Source organism: Oryctolagus cuniculus, chromosome 11 (genome assembly GCF_051225735.1).
Source record: "Oryctolagus cuniculus isolate XC-2025 breed Fujian yellow rabbit chromosome 11, ASM5122573v1, whole genome shotgun sequence".
In the NCBI taxonomy this organism is placed as follows: Eukaryota; Metazoa; Chordata; class Mammalia; order Lagomorpha; family Leporidae; genus Oryctolagus; species Oryctolagus cuniculus.
In genome coordinates this window covers 54,255,958-54,277,824 of record NC_142877.1, presented here as the reverse complement: position 1 = coordinate 54,277,824, position 21,867 = coordinate 54,255,958, and the positions used below count along the sequence as shown (strand labels likewise).

At 41.4% G+C, this 21,867-nt stretch overlaps 1 protein-coding gene across 1 annotated transcript in view; it reads right to left on the bottom strand.

Annotated features, from left to right (window-relative positions):
- TMPRSS12 (transmembrane serine protease 12) overlaps positions 1-19,264 on the bottom strand; it is a 41,698-nt gene extending 22,434 nt beyond the window's left edge. Inside the window, exons 1-3 of the mRNA XM_089309061.1 lie at positions 19,002-19,264; positions 18,198-18,393; positions 7,071-7,339 (exon numbers count right to left, since the gene is read on the bottom strand). Coding sequence (XP_089165187.1) covers positions 7,071-7,339; positions 18,198-18,393; positions 19,002-19,236 — 700 coding nt within the window. The 5' untranslated portion in view covers positions 19,237-19,264. The remainder of the gene's footprint in view (positions 1-7,070; positions 7,340-18,197; positions 18,394-19,001) is intronic.
- Positions 19,265-21,867: the final 2,603 nt, after the last annotated feature.

The window sequence follows — 21,867 nt, the reverse complement described above, 5'->3', positions numbered from 1 at the left end:
GACTTCCTTGTTTTTATTACCTCGGTTTTTGCGTTTGTTATTTGGCATATTGGAGATATTTGGTTTCTTCACTGTGGTGCTTTTTCTTGTTATACTATGACTCTAGATTAAGTGGACTATCTGTTTTTGATGGAGCCCTAGGGCTTGAGATGGGTGTGGCCTGAGAGCTCTGTTTGGTGTGCCAAAGGTGACACTCCCAGGTTAGGCGTGGTAAATCTCTCTCTCTCTTTTTTTTTGATTCAAAAGGGAAGTAATTCCGCACAGCTGAACGAAGTTGGAGGTAGTTAGCAGGCAAATGATATACCCACAGGAGCCAGAGATCGGAAGCTCTTTCCCAAGGACCACACAGGGAATCTGTTCGGCCCTCAGAGTGGGCTCAAATTCTCCTTCAGTCTCCCACTGGGTTGTCAAAGTTACGGAATTGTAGCGTCTCTGGAGAGTGCTCACGTGAATTCCATGAGTTCTCTCCCCCACCGTCTCTTTTTTCACATTCTCAGTTCAGTAGCACCACAAATTTATTAGGTCCTAATCTCCTGTTAATTCGCCCCACCCAGAGTCAGGTTTTTCTGCTAGGCTCAGGGCCGGTGCAGACCTGAGGTCGCTCTGCTTATGACGTATGGCGCCTGCTCTTTGTCTTGCTTGCCCTTGAGAGGTGAGCGGAGAGAGAGAAACCCGTGTCCGTACTAGTCACCCTTTTTTTTTTCTCTCTCTCTCTCTCTTCCAGTTAGCCTTGTGAACTTCCCCCCCCCCGGGGGTCGTTCCCTCTAGTCTCCTCTCTCCGCTTGCCTGCCGGTGTCTCGGGCTATTGAGGTTCGGCTCGCCTCGCGTTCCAGCGCTGGTGTGTTGAGTCTGCCGATGGTGTCCCGAACTGTGGGCTCCCACGCTCTCCAGGCAGGTCCGCTGTGAATCACGCATTCCGGAAGAGTTTCTTCTGCTGTTTCCTCCCCTACTCTTCCTTGAACCTGCAGTATCTCCACTTTTATTAAACTATCTCTCCCCAGACTATCAGTGTGCTCCCTTCCTATTCCGCCATCTAATAATCGGCATTTTGTTTTTAAAAAGAAGAAGATTCAATTATAGATCCAATCCCTTTATTCATTGGACTATAGAGGATTTCTGTTTCTTATTTAGTCAATTTGGGATAGTTACAATTTTCTTATTTAGCGCATTTTTGTTAATTACAGTTTTGGCTAGTTAAAAATAATTTATCCATTCTATCTAAGTATAGTTATATGCCCTACAGTTATGTTTCAGTCAGTGATGGTCTACATATATGATGGTGGTCCCATAAGATTCCAATGCCAACTGTTGTTGTAGCCACCTTGGTTTGTATAAGGATACACTATAGTGTTCATATAATGACAGAATCACCTAACACATTTCTTAAGAATATCTCTCCGAACCTCCACTTTGACTATGACCGTGTCTAAACAAGATAAGAGTCGGAGAACTCAAGGGGCTTCCATAGCCTTGGAAACTCATGACTGGTGCATAGGGAGATTACTGATGCCATAAACAGGAGTGTCAATTTGTAAAGTCAACAACAGGAGTCACTGTGCACTTACTCCTCATGTAGGATCTCTGTCCTTAATGTGCTGTACATTGAGGCTTAATGCTATAACGAGTACTCAAACAATATATTTCACTTTGTGTTTCTATGGGGGTGCAAATGATTGAAATCTTTACTTAATGTACACTAAACTGATCTTCTGTAAAAAAAAAAAAAAAGAAATTATCAATTCCCAACTTGACTCTCACTGGGATTAAACATGACAATAGGTCTGATCTGATTTCATCATCATTTAAAAAAAATCATCTATTATTTTTCACTTTATGTTTCTGTGTGGGAGCAAACTGTTGAAATCCTTACTTAAGGTATACTAAGCTGATCTTCTGTATATTAAGATAATCGAAAATGAATCTTGATGTGAATGGAAGGGGAGAGGGAGTGGGAAAGGGGAGGGCTGTGGGTGGGAGGGACGGTATGGGGGGGGGAAGCCATTGTAACCCATGAGTGGTACTTTGGAAATTTATATTCATTAAATAAAAGATAAAAAAAAAATTATAAGATAAACAAATGGCCAGAGGGGGGGAAAAAAAAGAATATCTCTCCATCATTAAAGAGTGTTAGGGCATAACATTTTAAAAAGCAATATGTATTGGGCTAGCGCTGTGGCACAGTGGGTTAACGCCCTGGCCTGAGGCACCAGCATCCCATATGGGCGCCGGTTCAAGACCTAGCTGCTCCACTTCCTATCCAGCTCTCTGCTATGGCCTGGAAAAGCAGTGGAAGATGGCCCAAGTCCTTGGGCCCCTGCACCTGCGTGGGAGACTGGAGGAAGCTCCTGGCTCCTGGCTTCAGATCAGCCCAGCTCTGGCTGTTGCGACCAATTGGGGAGTGAACCAGCGGATGGAAGACCTCTCTCTCTCTCTCCTCCTCTCTTCTCTCTGTGTGACTCTGACTTTCAAATAAATAAATAAATCTTTAAAATAAAAGCAGTATGTATCTTTTAATTTATAATATTATGTGTATTTGTGCCATCTCTCCTTTTCTCATCTGTCTCATCAGTATTATTTTTTTTTCAAATAATAACATTCTGGCTTTTCTGTAATTAATTGCTGTGCTTACCTTCATTTCTTCTGCTGTGAGTTTATTCTAAATATTTTTTTAAAGATTTTATTCAGGCCGGCGCCAGGGCTCACTTGGCTAATCATCCGCCTGTGGTGCCGGCACCTCGGGTTCTAGTCCCGGTTGGGGCGCCGGATACTGTTCTGCTTGCTCCTCTTCCAGTCCATCTCTGCTGTGGCCTGGGAAGGCAGTGGAGGATGGCCCAAGTGCTTGGGCCCTGCACCTGCATGGGAGACCAGGAGAAGTACCTGGCTCCTGGCGTCGGATTGGTGCAGTGCGCCAGCTGTAGCAGCCATTTGTGGGGTGAACCAACAGAAGGAAGACCTTTCTCTCTGTCTTTCTCTCTCACTGTCTAACTCTGCCTGTCCAAAAAAAAAAAAAAAAAGCTTTTATTCATTTATTTGAGAGGTAGAGATACAGAGAGAAAGGTCTTCCATCGTGTGTTTTTTTTTTAAAGATTTATTTATTTATTTGAAAGTCAGAGTTACACAGAGAGAGAAGGAGAGGCAGAGGCAGAGAGCGAGAGAGAGAGAGAGAGAGAGAGAGGTCTTCCATCCGCTGATTCATTCCCCAATTGGCCTCAACTGGCAGAGCTGAGCCAATCCAAAGCCAGGAGCCAGGAGCTTCTTCCAGGTCTCCCACATGGGTGCAGGGGCCCAGGGCCTTGGGCCATCTTCCACTGCTTTCCCAGGCCATAGCAGAGAGCTGGATTGGAAGTGGAGCAGCTGGGTCTTGAACCGGCGCCCATATGGGATGCCGGCACTGCGGGTGGTGGCTTTACCTGCTACGCCACAGCGTCAGCCCCTGCAGGCAGCGGTTTTAACTTGCTGCAAAACAGCGCCAGCCTGTCATGTTTGTAATTGAATGATAATTTTGCTGGATATGAAACTGTAAACCTGTAGCATTGTCTCAGCTTTTTAAACACATTTTATTTTCTTGAGACTTTCATTATTGCTCTTTAAGTTTTCTGAAAGCCAGTCTGAGTCTTCTGTAAGGACTTTTCTTTTATCCTTGGCTTTTTTTCACTTCAATTTATTTTTGTTCTATGACATCACAAAGCTGTGTGAAAAGGAATTATATTTTGTTTACTGGTATTGTGCTTATCCAGATTCATGGTTTTTTTTTTTTTTTTTTTTTTTTTTGGTTTAGGAAAATTTCAACCCAAATTCATTGAACATGATATTTCCTCTATTCTCTCTTCACTCCAGTGCTCTCACTGTATCCTTCTTGTACTATAATTTCTTTCATCTTTCTGCTTTCTCAGCTGTGGTTTAGGAAGTTCTTTCAGATATAACTGCTGGTTCACAAATTCTCTATTCAGCTGTGTCTAATATGAGTCATAATGCATTCTATGAGTTTTAAGCTTTAGTGACTGTATTTTCCATTTTTAAAGATTCTGTTTGATTCTCTTAAATGTGCTGGTCATTCTAGAGAGACTGTTCATTTTTAATTCTACTTTATTTCTTTAAATAATTCACATATATTTACTTTCTATTATATACCAAAAATATTAGTATCTGAGATCCTTAGGGTCTTAATTTGTTATTATTTCATTATTAATAATTTATTTCGGCCAGCGCTGCAGCTCACTAGGCTAATCCTCCGCCTGCGGCACCGGCACACCAGGTTCTAGTCCCGGTTGGGGCACCGGATTCTGTCCTGGTTGCTCCTCTTCCAGGCCAGCTCTCTGCTGTGGCCTGGGAAGGCAGTAGAGGATGGCCCAAGTGCTTGGGCCCTGCACCCGCATGGGAGACCAGGAAGAAGCTCCTGGCTTCGGTTTGGCTCAATGCCAGCCATGGCAGCCATTTGAGGAGTGAACCAATGGAAAAGGAAGACCTTTGTCTCTCTCTCTCTCTCTCTCTAACTCTGCCTATCAAAAAAATAATAATAATGTATTTCATTATATGTTTACTGATTTTTGATCTGCAGCTGATATTTTCTTGATTCTAATCTGTGGGATCCTAAATACCTTCTAAGCTGCTAGTACTTTAGCTCGTTCAATTAATTTTGATTATCTTTAATTATCACAATTGTTTGGTTCTTCATATTTTCTGTTATTTATATTTTTGAACACATATTTTCTCTAATATTAAATATTTTATGGTACATAATAATTCCAATATCTGAAATCTTTTCAAGTCTTACTCTGATGTCTCATCTTTCTCCTCGCATGCATGATGACTTATTTCTTAAGTGCTTACTGAATTTTTTGTTGGAATCCATTTACTTTCATTGAAACTTTAGTGAAATTCTTTGGGCTTTAGATGAAATTGAATTCCTATTCAAATGATTTGCATTTGATTCTGTTGGGCTCCTAGGAATACTACCAAACTGCTTAGGACCTATTTAAAATAAATTTTCATTTTGAGGCCTTTTAGTCTATTCAGCATGCTTTTGGGCAATAAATTCACATGAGTGATATTTGAAATTACATATGATCTAGGAAAATTTCTATCATTTTGCCCTTCTATTTGGCAATACTGGAGATAGAGATCGGAGTTGAAGATGCCTTTGTTATATGTAACCCATTTTAAAACTTTAAAACAAATTTTATGAGGGTATTTCAGAAAATGGAATGGAAAAGATGGGTTTATTTTGGTACAAAAAACTTTAAAATCCATGCATAGTAATATGCCTTTTCCTTGAATTTTTGAAGACTATATATTTTTAAGAAACTGTATCTCTGTTGTCTGGTATGTGCGTATCTAGGACTAGAATGTTTCCTCAGTGGATGGACCGTTTATTACTATATAATGTCCCTCACCACCCTGGAGATTCTCTTTGCTCTGAAATTTACTTCATCTGATATTAATGTGAGAGTATTTCAAAAACTGCATGATTTAGAAAAAATTTTTATGATTCTTTCCCCTATATCATATTATTTTCCTTATATTCCTTAGGAAGCATTCATATGGAAAAAAATAACAATTCATAGGTCTTTTATTTCTATACTACCTGAGTAATCTATAAATATTTAAATGGATAGAGCCTGCGGGAAATAGAAAAAAAAGTTTCAGTACTTGTTCTTGTATATGAATACTTCTAACTGGACTCTGACTCTTTCTAAAGTACTTTAATGTGGTAATTAAATATTCATGTCTCAGCTTCTTAACCTCTAAGATCAATTCTTGATATGTTAAATGGAAAAAAATAACATTAACTCCCTAATAGGGATATTGGGAGGATAAGCCAAAACAAAGTTTTCTTAGTTTTTTTATTACTATATAATGTCCCTCACCATCCTGGTGATTTACAACAGCACTGAAACATGTTATATGCTCTCAATAGTAGCTGCTATTAACAAAGATGGAGATGAAGTTTTCTATAATTTTTTTGACAGGCAGAGTGGATAGTGAGAGAGAGAGAGAGAAAGGTCTTCCTTTTGCCATTGGTTCACCCTCCAATGGCCGCCACGGCTGGTGCGCTGCGGCCGGTGCACCGCGCTGATTGGAAGGCAGGAGCCAGGTGCTTCTCCTGGTCTCCCATGGGGTGCAGGGCCCAAGCACTTGGGCCATCCTCCACTGCCTTCCCGGGCCACAGCAGAGAGCTGGCCTGAAAGAGGGGCAACCGGGAAAGAATCTGGTGCCCCGACCAGGACTAGAACCCGGTGTGCCGGTGCCGCCAGGTGGAGGATTAGCCTATTGAGCTGTGGCACCGGCCGAAGTTTTCTATCATTTTTACTTTTCTCACTAGTTTAGTCAATAAACAGTTAGTGCTTCTATCTACACTAAAGAAAATACATGACAGGGTCAGTGCTGTGGCATAATAGGAGCCAGCATCCCGTATGGGCGACGGTTCAAGTCCTGGTCATTTCACTTCTGATCCAGCTTCCTGCTAAAGACTTGGGAAAGCAGAAAAGGATGGCCCAAGTCCTTGGGCCCCTACACCCACGTGGAAGAGCTGGAAGAAGCTCCTGGATGCTGACTTTGGACCGGCACAGCTCTAGCCATTGCAGCCATTTGGGGAGTGAACCAGCAAACGGAAGCTCTCTGTCTCTCCACCTCTCTCTCTCTCTCTCTCTGTAACTTTGCCTTTCAAATAAACAAATCAATAAACCTTAAAAACAATACATGTCAATCAAGTTGCTTGATGCTAAACATTTGATTCCTGATACCCAAAAGTTTATTATTTAAGATAGGCTGTTCTACAGAAACACTTGGAACTGTCATTCCACCCAAGAATGTCTATAATTTCACGTAGCTTAGTATTTATAACCAGAGAAAATCTTTGTCTGCCTTTGCTTTGGAAAAGAATTTTTTCTTATACAGAAGGAAAAATAGTCACATACCAGGAAAACAAAACTTTTCTCTGGTTTTGTAAAGACCTATTTTTTCAATCTCATGGTATAAAATGATAAAAAGATATATAGAGAGATATGAAAGTATTCATCCTCCTCTGCAATAATTGGAAAAAAAATCAGTAAAATTCAGAGTACAATTACCTTCTTCTTGTGTTCTTCCCCAGCCACTTATAAAACATTTTGTATTTTGGTCCAGTTCTTGGAAAACATCAAAAGGTAGACAGATAGGCTGAATATAGTCATTATACTTCACTGCTTTGTTTAAATGAAAAAGAGCAATATCATTTACATAAGTTTCCAAAATGAATTCTGGATGGATAGTGATTGATTTAACTTTTATCCTCCTGCCATGTGGATGGATCCTATATATATTATTAGTTCCAATCACAGCTCTCCACTTTAAAGGATCTCTGAAAGAAAGTAAGTATTCTTATTATAAACATGCTCATTTAACTAGAAATAGTCTAAAATCTCCCACTAGTTTTTTGCTTTCTCATGTTAGATTAAGAAAAAACAACTTACTTCTACTTTCATGTGACATATAGTATAAAGCAAAAACCTAACTATCATGATGTAGTAAAGAAGAAAAAAATCAGTGAGACAGAAAATCCAGAAACAGATCAAGTTCCTAAGAATTTAATATATAATTAAGGTAGCATTTCTTACCACTGAACAATATATGGTTATTGGGACAACTAGCTAACCAAAAAGAAAAATGAAATTAGATCCCTGAAGGCCAGCGCTGCGGCTCACTAGGCTAATCCTCTGCCTTGCGGCACTGGCACACCGGGTTCTAGTCCTGGTTGGGGCACCAGATTCTGTCCCGGTTGCCCCTGTTCCAGGCCAGCTCTCTGCTGTGGCCAGGGAGTGCAGTGGAGGATGGCCCAAGTCCTTTGGGCCCTGTACCCGCCTGGGAGACCAGGAGAAGCACCTGGCTCCTGGCTTCAGATCAGCACGGTGCACTGGCCGCAACGCGCCGGCCATGGTGGCCACTTGGGGGGTGAACCAACGGCAAAGGAAGACCTTTCTCTCTGTCTCTCTTTCTCTCTCACTGTATAACTCTGCCTGTCAAAAAAAAAAAAGTGTTCCCAAGAAATTGAGATATTAAAGAGAAGTCAGAATGAAATACTAGAAATGAAGAATTCAATAAATCAGAAAAAATGCAGTGGAAAGCCTTAATAGAATAAGTGAGAGAGAAGAAAGATAATCAGAACTAGAAGACAAATTTCTGAAAATAATACAGTCAGACCAAACACAACAAGAAGAAATTAGGAAATTAAAAAAAATGGTTGGAGATCTACAAGATTCTATCAAATGACCCAACATACAGATCCTAGGAATTCTGGAAGGCATAGAAAGAGAGAAAGGATTAGAAGGCCTTCTTAATGAAATAATAACAGAGAGAACTTCCCCAATCTAGAGAAAGAAAGAGACATCCAAGAACAGGAAGTACACAGAACTTCCAACAGACAGGACCAGAAAATATCTTCACCTCGACACACTGTAGCAAAGCTCTCCTCAGTAACACATAAAGAAAAGATCTGAAAATGTGCATGAGAGAAACAGCAAACCAACATTCAGAGGAAACCCAATTAGACTCACTCCAAACTTCTCATCACAAATCCTACAGGCAAGGAGAAAATGGAAGACAATACTCCAAGTCTTAAGAGAAAAAACTGTCAACCCAGAACCCTGTGCCATGAAAAACTCTCACTTATGAATAAAGGAGAAATAAGGATCTTTCACAACAAACAGAAACTGAAAAAATTTATAGCTACTTGCCTAGCTCTACAAAAGATGCCAAGGATATGCTACACACAGAAACACAGAAAGAGGAACATCACTACAAAAGTAGATGAACACAGAAAATGACCCAGCAAAAGTATGAAAGAAATCCAAAATACATAAACAGAACTATTTACAGAAACATGGCAGGGCAAAGTTGGTACTTCACAATAGTCACACTGAATGTAAATGGTCTCAACTCCCCAGTTAACAGGCAGACTGGCTGAAAGGATTAAGAAAGAAAACCCATCTATTTGCTGCCTACAAAAAAAAAATCTTACCATCGTTGCAATCAGACTGAAAGTGAAAGGATGGAAAAAGATAATCCATGCTAACAGAAACCAAAAAAGATCTGGTGTGGCACTCCTAGTATCAGACAAAATAGACTTTAACACAAAAACTACTAAGAGACAAAGAAGGACACTATGTAATGATTAAAGGATCAATTCAACAGGAAGATTTGATTATTGTACATGTATATGCACCTAATTACAGGGCACCTGGCTATTTAAAGAAATGTTAAGAGATTTAAAGGGAGATGTAGACTCAAATACAATAGTAATCGGGGACTTAAATACCCTAATTTCAGCAATGGACAGACCAACGAGACAGAAAATCAACAATGAAATAACAGAGTTAATCAACACCATACACCAAATAGATCTAGCAGATATCTACAGAGCCTTCTACCCTACAGCCACAGAGTACACATTTTTTCTCTCTAGTACATGGAACTTTCTCCAGGATTGACCACATGATAGGTCATAAAGAAAGTTTCAGCAAATTCAAAAAAATGAAAATCATACCATTCATCTTCTTGGACCACAATGCAATGAAGCTGGACATCAACAACTCAATAATCTCTACATCATATGCAAACACATACAGAATGAACAACATGTTCCTGGATGAACAGTGGGTCATAAAAGAAATCAAAAGAGAAATCAAAAAATTTCTGGAAACGAAGATGACAATGTAACATACCAAAATTTGTGGGATACAGCAATAGCAGTGATAAGAGGAAAGTTTATAGCAATTGGTGCCTACTTCAAGAAACTAGAAAGGCACCAAATAAATGAACTATCTGTGCACATCAAGGATCTAGAAAAACAACAACAAACCCAAAACCAGTAGAAGAAAAGAAATAATTAAAATTAGAGAAGAAATCGACGAAGTTGAAACAAAAAAAAAAAAACAATACAAAAGATCAGCAAAATTAAGAGCTGGTTTATTGAAAAAATAAACAAAATTGACACACCATTGGCCCAACTAACCAAAAGAAGGAGAGAGAAGACCCAAATGAGATGAAAAAGTAAATATAAAAACAGACAACACAGAAATAAAAAAAATCATCAGAAATTACTACAAAGAGCTGTATGCCAACAAATTGGGAAACCAAGAAGAAATGGATAGATTCCTAGACACGTACAACCTACCTACACAGAGTCATGAAGACATAGAAAACTTAAATAGTCCCATAACCACGACAGAAATTGAATCAGTAATAAAGAGCCTCCCAACAAAGAAAAACCCTGGACTGGATGGCTTCACTGCTGAATTCTACCAGACATTTAAAGAAGAACTAACTCTGAATCTTCTCAAGTTATTCAAAATAATTGAAATGAAGGGAATCCTCCCAAATGCTTTCTATGAAGCCAGCATTACCTTAATTCGTAAACCCAGAAAAGATGCAACAGAGAAAAAAAACTACATACCAATTTCCCTGATGAACATAGATGCAAAAATCCCCAACAAAGTTCTGGCCAATCAAATCCAACACCAGGAAGATCATTCACCTGAACCAAGTGGGATTTATTACTGGTATGCAGGGATGGTTAAACATTTGAAAGTCAATCAATGTGATACATCACGTTAAAAAACTGAAGAAAAAAACCATATGATTATCTCAACAGATGTAGAGAAAGCATTTGATAAAATACAACACCCTTTCATGATGAAAACTCTAAGCAAATTAGATTCAGAAGGAACATTGCTCAATGCAACCAAGGCAATTTATGACAAACACATGGACAGAATCCTATTGAATGGGGAAAAGCTGGAAGTATTCCCCCTGAGATCAGGAGCCAGACAAGGATTCCCACTCTCACCACTGCTATTCAATATAGTCCTGGGAGTTTAGCCACAGCCATCAGGCAAGAAAAAGAAATCAAACAAATTCAAATTGGTTAAGATGAAGTCAAACTATCCCTATTTGCAGATGATATGATTCTATATATAGGGGACTCAAAAGACTCTAAGAGACTACTGGAAATCTTATAGAAGAGTTTGGTAAAATAGCAGGATATAAAATCAACACAGAAAAAACAACAGCCTTTGTATACACAATGTCATGGCTGAGAAAGAACTTGCAAGATCAATCCCATTCACAATAGCTACAAAAAACTCGAATACCTCAGAATAAATTTAACCAAGGATGCTAAAAATAGAAAAAAAATAGAAGATACAAAAAAATGGAAAAAATCTTCCATGTTCATGGATTGGAAGAATCAATATCATCAAAATGCCCACTCTTCCGAAAACAATTTACAGATTGATGGAATACCAATCAAAATACCGGACATTCTTCTCACATATAGAAAAAATGATGCTAAAATTCATATGGAAAAATAGGAGACCCAGAAAGCTAAAGCAGTCTTATAACAAAATCAAAGCTGGAGGCATCACAATACCAGATTTCAAGACATACTACAAGGCACTTATAATCAAAACAGCCTGGTGCTAGTACAAAAACAGACAGCCCAATGGAATAGAATAGAAATGCCAGAAATCAATCCAAGTATCTACAACAACTTATATTTGACAAAGGAGCTAAAACCATTCTTTGGAGCAAGAACAGTCTCTTCAACAAATGGTGCTGGGAAAACTGGATTTCCACATGCAGAAGTCTGAAGCAGGACCCCTACCTTACACCTTACACAAAAACCCATTCAAAATGAGTTAAAGACCAACACCTATGACCCAAGTTATTAGAGAGCACAGAGGAAACCCTGCAAGACATTGACACAGGCAAAGAATTCCTGGAAAAGATCCCAGAGGAATAGGCAATTGAATTCAAAATTAAAAACTGGGACTACATCAAACTGAGAAGTTTCTCTAGGGCAAAAGAAACAGTCAAGAAAGTAAAGACAGGCAACCAACAGAATGGGAGAGATGGTTTCCAAATAAACCATGCAACTGATAAAGGATTAATAACCAGAATATATAAAGTGATCCAAAAACGCAACAACAAACCAACCAAGTCAAGAAATGGACAAAGGACTCAAACAGACATTTCTCAAAAGAAAAAATCCAAATGGCCAACAGACACATGAAAAAATGCTCAGGATCACTATCTGACAGGGAAATGAAAATCAAAACCACAATGAGGTTTTACCTCACCCCAGTTAGAATGGCTTTCATCCAGAAATAAAAACAACAAATGCTGGCGAGGATGTGGGGAAAAAGGTACCTTAATCCACTGTTGGTGGGAGTGCAAACTGGTAAAACCACCATGGAAGACAGTTTGGAAATACCTCAAAAACCTGATTATAGTCCTATCATATGACCCAGCCATCCCACTCCTGAGAATTTACCCAAGGGAAATGAAATCAGCAAATCAAAGAGTTATCTGCACCTCCATGTTTATTGCAGTTCAATTCACAATAGCTAAGACATGGAATCAACCTAAATACAGTTCAATGGAAGACTGGGAAAAAGAAATTATGGGATATGTACCCTATGGAATACTACATAGTGGTTAAAAAAAAAACGAAATCCAGTCATTTGCAATGAAATGGATGAATCTGGAAAACATCATACTTAGTGAAATAAGCAAGTCCCAAAGGCACAAATACCATATGTTCTCCTTCATCTGTGATAACTAACAGAGTACCTAAAAGGAAACCTGTAGAAGTAAAATTGACACTTTGAGAAGCAATGACTTGAACAACCCTGTTGGCTATCAAGGAACAGCTATTATTTTTGTTCTATTTAATACCATTGGTTTAACTCTTCACTTAATGTAGAATTAATCATAGGATCCAGTTTCCTGGGGCTGGCTCTGTGGCATAGCGGGAAAAGCCACTGCCTGCAGTGCTGGCATCCCATATGGGCGCCAGTTAGAGTCTCAGCCACTCCACTTCCAATCCAGGTCCCTGCCGTGGCCTGGGAAAGCAGAAGATGGCCCAATTCCTTGGGCCCCTGCACCCATGTGGGAGACCTGGAAGAAACTCCTGGATCCTGGCTTTGGATCAGCACAGCTCTGGCTGTTGCAGCCATCTGGACAGTGAATCAGTGGATTCAAGTAAATAAATCTTTAAAAAAAAAGAAAGAGAAAATATATCCCAGTAAACAATAAAAGTGGGAATAAGAAGAAGAAGCTGTATAGTTCGACACACATTCCCACGGATTTACCCTCAGGGGTAAAGCTAAAAACTTGCCATGGGACTCCAAATCCCATTAAGCTGGGTAGTACTAATGCCATCTTACATCTTAAAGTAATCTTATTAAATATGTAATTGATCATATAGATAGGAAGTGAAAAAGGGATCACATAAATAAGGCCAAGTGACTGGTAATAACAATAGATAGAATTACAAAGGAGAGAAAGTTCCAACATGGGAAGCTGTCCACACAGCAGACTCATAGAATGACAAATGCCCTAAAAAGCACTCTGACCTTGGAATCACCCCTTAAGGCTTTCATATCTGGCTGAAAAGCCCATGAGAGCATTTCAGGCATGAAAAGCCAAGACACAGTGGCAAAAAATGATCTACATGAAGGATCTCTGTGAGACCGCAGTGGAAAGAACAGGCCATCAAAGAAGGACGTACTTTTCTCTAAAGGGAGGAGAGAACTTTCACTTTGCTTATGGCCCTGTTTAAATACTGATGGAGTTTGTGAACTCAAAAGGCTTCCGTAGACTTGGAAGCTCATGTCAAGGGCCCTGGGTGATCACTGACATCAAAAATAAGAGCGTTAATTGTTAAATCAACAGCAGGAGGCACTGTGCACTTACTCCCCGTGTAGGACCTCAGTCCTTAATGAGTTGTACTATGAGAATTAACTGTAAAATTTGTTCTCAAATAGTACTTTATACTTTGCGTGTGTGTGTGTGAAAATTGTTGAAATCTTTACTTAGTATAGAATTGGTCTTCTGTATATAAAGTTAATTAAAGCAAATTTTAATGAAGAATGGAATGGGAAAAGGAGTAGGAGGTGGGACAGGAGTGGGGGTGGAGGGCAGGTATGGGGGAAGAACCACTATATTCCTAAAGCTGTACCTATTCAATTTATATTCATTAAATAAAAGCTTTCTTTTTAAAAAAAATCCTCTTCCCCTTTCCTAGAAATATCCATTGATGCTTATACACCCATATCCCTGTGCAAGGGAAAGTGCCTAGCCATTGTTGTCAAAGACTCTCAGTCAATACATGTCCCTCTGGGACAGAGGTGAGCCCCTGATAAAGGATGGTTCATTCTTAAGTTGGGCAATGGTGAAATAAAGAAGGAGGTACCTTTCTCTGAAGGGAGGAGAGAACTTCCACTTTGACTATGACCCTGTCAGAATAAGATCGAAGTCGGAGAACTCAAAAGGCTTCCATAGCCTTGGCAACTCATGACTAGAGCCTAGGGAGATTACTGACGCCATAAACAAGAGTGTCAAATTGTTAAGTCAACAACAGGAGTCACTGTGTACTTACTTCTCATGTGGGATCTGTCCTTAGTGTGTTGTCCAATGTGAAGTAATGCTATAACTAGTACTGAAACAGTATTTACACTTTGTGTTTTTGTGTGGGTGCAAACTGATGAAATCTTTCCTTAATATATACTGAATTGATCTTCTGTATATAAAGATAATTGAAAATGAATCTTGATGTGAATGGAATGGGAGAAGAAGCGGGAGATGGGAGGGGTGTGAGTGGGAGGGAAATTATGGGGGGAGGGAGCCATTGTAATCCATTAACTGTACTTTGAAAATTTATATTTACTAAATAAAAAAGAAAAAAAAACTTTTATGGAATATAAGGGGACTCCAAATAGCCAAAATAACCTTGGAAAACAAACCTGGAGGATACACACTTCCTGATTTCAAACTACACTACAAAGTTACAGTAATCAAAACAGTGCAGTATAAGTAGAAGGACACATACACAATAATGGGAAAAAATGGCTCAGAAATACATCTTCTCATGTGAGGGTGATTCTAAAAGTTCATGGAAAATGAAATGAAAGGCAAGTTTGTTTTGTTTTCAAAATTTGAAATCCATGCAGTTTTTTCATACTACATATTTCCCATGAACTTTGTGAAGACATCTATGCGTGAACTTAAATTTTTTGCACCAAAATAAACTTACTTTTGCATTCCATTTTCCATGAACTTCAACCCATGTATGTGGTCAGTTGATTTTTCAATGAGGGTGCCAAGTCCAATCCATGAGAAAAGGACAGTGCAGAGAAAGCTGGATACCTACATACTAAATGATAGAATTGTACCCATACCTTCTAGCATATAGAAAAATTAACAAAATATATTAAGACATAAATTTAATAACTACAGCTATAAAGTTCCTAGAAAGAAACACAGGAGAAAAGCTTTATAATACTGGATTTGGTAATTTCTTAGCTATGACAAGCAAAGGCAACAAAAGAAAAAAATTAAGATAAATTAGACTTCATCAAAATTGAAAACTTTTATACATCAGAGGACACGATCAACAGAGTGAAAACAGAACCACAGAATGGGAGAAAACATGCAAGTCGTAGTTCTGATAAGGGATTGACATACAGAATATACAAAGAACTACTACAGTTCAACAGCAACAACAAAAACCCAATTCAAAAAGGAACAAAGAGGGCATGTGTTATGGTGCAGCAGGTTAAGCTGCCAAATGACTACAATTCAACAACAAAAGAACAGCCTAATTCAAAAATGGACAAAGTTGGTGGGAGGAGGGTGTTCTGGTGCAGCAGGTCAAGTTGCCTCTTGGGATGCCTACAGAGTGTGTTGTGGGAGAACCAGCTACTCTGTTTACAGTCCAACTCTCTGCAAATACACCAGGAATGCAGCAGATGATGGCTCAAATAACTTAAGTCCTGCCACCCACAGAGGAGACCCGGATGGATATCCTGGCTCCTGGCTTCAGCTTGGCCTAGCCCTGGCTGTTGCTGGCATTTGTGCAGTGATCCAACAAATGGAAGATCTCTTTCTCTTTCTTTCTCCCCCACCCCTTTCTCTGTCACTCTGCTTTTCAAAGAAGTGAATAATTTTTTTAAAAAAATGGACAGATGATCTGAGTACTCATTTCTCCAAAGAAGATATATAAATGGCCAATGAGCATATGAACAGTATCACTAGTAATTAGGGACATGGAAATCCTAGTCGCAATGAGCTCCCACTTCACCCTTATTAAGACAGCTATTACAGTAATAGTATAAGGATAAGTAGGTAAGTTATGATATAGAGATATGGAGACTGACATTCTAGATTTATTTCTAACCCATAGGGAGTGCTGAAGGACAGAATAAACAAACTTAAGTACTGCACAGACTTCACAGGTCTTGAGGACCAACTGGACAGGTGAAGTGACAGAAATCAGGTAACTTTCTGCATAATAGAGCTCTGGCTGATGCTACTAACTTAGAAAACTAACAAAAGTTAGAGGAAAGATACAAAGATCAATTTTACATTTGTTGAGAATATTATTCCAATAGGTATGTACAGTAGGGAGTGGGGTATGTGACTCATCAGGAAAGATTAGAAGGTGCCCACACATGATGATAGCTGCAACAGAAGTAGATGAGACATCTCTAGGAAAGAATACAGAATGATAAGGCAAGAGAATAGGGAACAGAACTCTAGAAAACACTGTAATTTAAAAGACGACAGGAGGAGCCAGTCCTGTGGCATAGAAGGTTAATCCTCTGCCTGCAATGCTGGCATTGCATATAGGCACCAGTTTGAGTCCTGGCTGCTCCACTTCTGATCTGGCTCCCTGCTAATAGGCCTGCAAAAGCAGAAGATGGTCCAAGTGCTTGGGCCCTTGCTTCCCACATAGGAGACTCAGATGAAGCTCCTGGGCCCTGGCTTCAGCCTGGCCCAGCTCTGGCTGGTCATTTAGGGAGTTAGCCAGTGGGTGGAAGATATCTCATTTTCTCTCTCTCTGTATCTGCCTTTCAAATGAATGAATTAATTTTTTAAAAAAAGATAGTTGTCTTAAAAACAAAAACAAAAACGACAGGAGTGGCTGTTTAGGTTAGTGGTTAAGACACCATGTTCTTCGGCGGTGCTATGGCATAGGCTAAGACTGCACCTATGGTGCTGGGCCAGAATCCCATATGGGCACTGGTTTGTGTCCTGGCTGCTGCTCCTCTAATACAGCTCTCTGCTTGTGGCCTGGGAAAGTAGTACATGATGGTCCAAGTCCTTGGGCCCCTGCACTCATGTGGGCAGCCCAGAAGAAGCTCCTGGCTCCTGGCTTCAGCCAAGCCATTACAGCCATCTGGGGAGTGAACCAGTGGGATGGAAGACCTTTCTCTTTTTCCCTTCCTCTCTAACTATGCCTCTCAAATAAATAAAATCTTAAAAAAAAAAAAAAAAAGATACCCATGTTCCAGATTGCCTGAGTTCAATACCCAGCACCAACTCCTGACTCTAGTGTGGATTCTGGGATAGAGTGGTGATGGCCCAATTGATAGGGTCCCTTCCACCCACATGGGAGACCTAGACTTAACTTTTGGCTCCTGGCTCCAGCCCTTTTGGGGATTTGAGGAGTGAACCAATAGATGAGAGTGTGTTCTCTCTCTCTTTCCCTTTCTCTCTCTCTCTTTCAAATAAATATCTCAAAATAAAAAAATTAAAATAAAAGAAGAGGATAAATGAAAAAAGGAGAGAATGGTGCCTTAGAAATGAGTAACAGAGACTTTCAAGGTGAGGATGTAGTCAACATGGCCAAATGCTTTAGAGATCCAACAGTAAGAGAACTGAGGTCACTGGGTTTAGCATGGAAGAGGATCTTTATCGTGTTTTGGTCACAGAAATCAGATTGCAATGGAGATTTCACGGGGTAATGCAAATTGAGGAAAAGGGAGTCTCTTTTTCAATCATTTTTAAGTGGTTAAAAAAATTTCATAACAGGTTTCAAATGTCAGCGTTCATATAGAAAGTCTTATTGGATCATATGCACACCCATTCATATGCATACCTACCTAAGTAGGTATTGTCTATGGGTGCTTTCATGCTAAGTAACTGCACCATAAACCATGTGGCCTGCAAATATCTACAATATTTAGTCTTTACAGAAGTTTGCCAACCTCTGACTTAAGGGATTAATTTCCACAAATACAGTTTACTGGGTATATGGCATCATGGCTACTTGCAAACAAATGCCTTGAGTGAAAGTAGCTGAAGTCAAAAGGTGCCCTACCACCACAAACTATCCCAAAGAGAATAAAGTTGGAGAGTAAAGTGATCTGAATACATACCTCATGTCTTTGGTGCAGTGGGCAGCCGTGATAACCCATCTTTCTCTCACTAGGCTTCCCCCGCATATATGAGCAAGAAGCCGGCCATACTTAAGCTGCAGGCTAACTATCCATGGCCACGTGCCAGCCTCAGCTTCCGTGCCTCCCACAATCCGAGACCCTTTCAACATATCCCTAAGCGGTGCTGTTCCACAATCTAAAAATGAAAATGATATATTATTTGTAGCATCTATGTTTCTTCCTCATGTAAACACATTAGTATGATCCTTTACATTCCTATTTTAAAAAAGCCAAGCTGGAGACCTGGCACATGCTCCTATTTTTAACGAATCTTAATGGACAGTTAAGACAAATATGCCATAATTGACTCCTTACAAACAAAGGCTTGAAATCAACACAGTTCATTACTTTTAGGATTCTGTTCCTCAAAAGTGTAAAAATGAGGTCAGTTTCTCTAGCCAGGTGCCACTTCCTCCCCTGTGTGAAACAGGTTAAAGATTCTGGGATTGCTGAATCCAGAGCTGCAAGTCCGAATACTTGTCATTTAACTTGGGCTAACTGTGCTCAGTTGTAGTAAAAGGTCACCCAATAGCCCTTTCGGCTCTGAATTCCAATGAGTTACTCATCTGTAAAGAAAATGAGCCCCACAGTGGATTGAGGAGCACTTAGAGACCCCCACACACAACTCTGTCATCTGTACTATTACCACTATGCTCAGCCTAACAGTTCTAGAAACTGATGTCTACAACTCTGTTACAGGAAGTTGGGACAACAGAACAGGAAGGCCCCAAATTCAAAGGCGGCAGCATTTGGGACAGCCCAGGACGGGGGTGAACAGACTGCCCTTTGCATCAGACTGGGCCTTCGGGGATGCCCTGTGCCCCCTGAGCCGCCCACGCGCAGCCTCGGCAGGCTCCAGGCCACCGGCCGCTGCCCAAGATGAGGCAAGCCGAGTCCTGTCAGGGAGCGAGTGCTGCTCCCAGTATAAGGGAACGCTCCCCACAAACAGCAGCGCGGCGCTCACGATCCGCAGCGCCATTTGAGAGGTCCTAGTGGGCAAGATGGCGGTGAGCGGGAGAACGGGCGCGGAGGCGTGCGTGGGTTGCGTGAGGGGCGGGGCTTCCGGCCTGCATCAGGTCTCCTGGCATCACTACAGTTGGCGTCTACTGCGACGTTGCCGGCATAGCACTTGTTCAGCGCAGTAGTGTGACCAGGCGGGAGGCCAGGGGCTGGGGACCCTGGGGTGGAGGGCACTGGAGACCTCCAGAAGCAACCTGGGCCCTAGCCGATTCTACTGTTATTTTTACTGTTGCCTGAAGGGAGAAGCTCTGCCTTAAGTATTTAGACCAGGATATGTAGAAGAGAAAAAAAAAAAAAAAAAGCTTGAGGCTAGTACTGTGGTGTAGGGGGGCTAAGCCTCCACCTATGGCCCCAGCATCCCATATGGGCACTGGTTCGAGTCCCGGCTGCTCCTCTTCCCATCCAGCTCTCTGTGATGGCCTGGCAGAGCAGTGGAAGATGACCCAAGTGCAGGGGCCCCTGCACCTGCTGAGAGACCTGGAGGAAGCTTCTGGCTTCGGATCAGCTCAGCACCGGCCATTGCGGCCATTTGGGGAGTGAACCAGCAGATGGAAGACCACTTTTTGTCTCTCGCACTTTCTGTAACTCTACCTCTCAAATAAACATCTTTAAAAAAAAAAAGTTCCTGTTTTAATATAAGTAAAGGTCTAAAAGCAAAGCATTTTATATGCGTTTGGGGTATGCAGAAATAGGCCTGAAGCATGGTTTAGAGTCGGGGTAGGGTGCTGACTGCTCAGCATAATCAAGAGAAATTTGTCGCTGTGTTAAGAAACCTGGGGAAGAGGCAGGAAAGAACAAGATGGCACAAGGCCAAGCCTGAGCCAAAAAGCTGCCTGTGAGAATTTCACTGCGGCGGATGACAAAGATTCTCGGCTTGACAAAACTTGAATCAAGCTCCTGAAATTTCTTCTAGGCCCATCTCTGCACTTTTTTTTTTTTTTTTTTTTTTTTTTTTTGTAAAATCAGGTTTTAGCAAGAACCCTGCTGAGTCAGTTAAGAAAGAACCCCTCCCCCTATACCTGATCTGATTCCTCAGGCTCCACCATCCCCAGGTGATGGCTAATCACCCTGGCCTGCTTTCAGGAACTCCTTTCGATGTTATGTCTAGTGGTTTTTCATCTACTTTCCCAGGCTGTATTTGGGGTTGAGCTCCGTTGTCCCTTACCTTTCTGAATAGTCTTCCTTCCCATGCTTTAACTTGTATCATGAATAATTGTTCTTTAACACGATCCAGACTTTTCTAGAATACTATCTAGGGGCCAGTGTGGTGCAGCAGTTAAGTTACCACCATGACACTGGCATCCTGTATCAGAGCCTTGGTTCAAGGCCGCTGCTCCACTTCCAATGTAGCTCCCTGCTAGTGCACCTGGAAAAGTAGCAGAAAATGGCCCAAGTGCTTGGGTCACTGCCGTCCACGTGGGAGACCCGGATGGAGTCCTGGCTTCTGCCTTGCCCAGCCCGAGCCATTGCAGCCATTTGGGGAGTGAACCAGTGGATGGAAGATCTCTGTCTCTCCCTCTCTCTTTCTCCTGCTCTGCCTTTCAAACAATGAAAGAATTGTTTAAAAAGAATGACATCAGGCATTTGATTTTAAATTAAAGCCATGTCTATCCTGAGCTGTGTTTTCCCTTTCTTTGCCCACACCTTCATGAACAAGGGAACAGCATGTCCTCCGGTAGTCTGGAGGAGGGGTCAATGAAAGGCCAGCCACCTGGCTTATGTCATCCCTCTGAGGCTGAGGTATCTGGGAACATTAAGGAGAGGGAACATAATTAGTTGGGCACAGGTGGTCATGTGTGGGCGAGGAAGCCAGAGGCCCCAGGCCAGAGCTGAAACCAGTGGGCGGCACGGGAGACCCAGCGGCTGCCATGAACACGTTCCCCATTGTCCAAGAAGGTGATACTGGAAAGAGGGGGGTCACAGGTAGAGGACGTGAGCTCCTGTGTGTGGGGGTGATCTGATTGTGGTGGCCTTGTCAGCAGGACGTGATCTCAGCCCTTGCTGTGACAGATTCATAAATCAGGAGCATGCAGCCTGGCCAAGAAGGAGCCGTGGAAAAGGGACCAGTGACTGCAGAGGTGCCTCTGCCTGCCTCACTCCTCATCGTCACTCCTTGCTGTGGGCCACTCCCACGATGGACGAAGATGCCCCACTGTGGTGGGCGGCCCCCAACCAACCCTGTCTCCTGGTATTGATGCACTTTGCTTAATCCCCTCCCCCTTCAGTGTTGGCTGAATCTAGCAAGCCTATTTTTTTAAGACTTATTTATTTGAAAGGCAGAGGAAGAGAGAGACAAACACACAGAGAGGTCTTCCTTCTGCTGGTTCACTCCCCAAATGGCCTCAATGGCTGGAGTTGGGCCATTCCGCAGCCAGAAGCCAGGAGCTTCTTCAGGGTCTCCTACACAGGTGCAGGGGTCCAAGGACTTGGGCCATTGGCCATCCACTGCAGGTGGCAGCTTTACCCACTATGCCACAGCGCTGGCCCCAATCTAGTGATAGCATGGCCACCACTTCCAAGACTAGCCTATACAAAGCTGGTGCCTTGTGTCTCGAGCGCTCTCTCCAGGTCTGCTGTTGTGAGCTGCGCT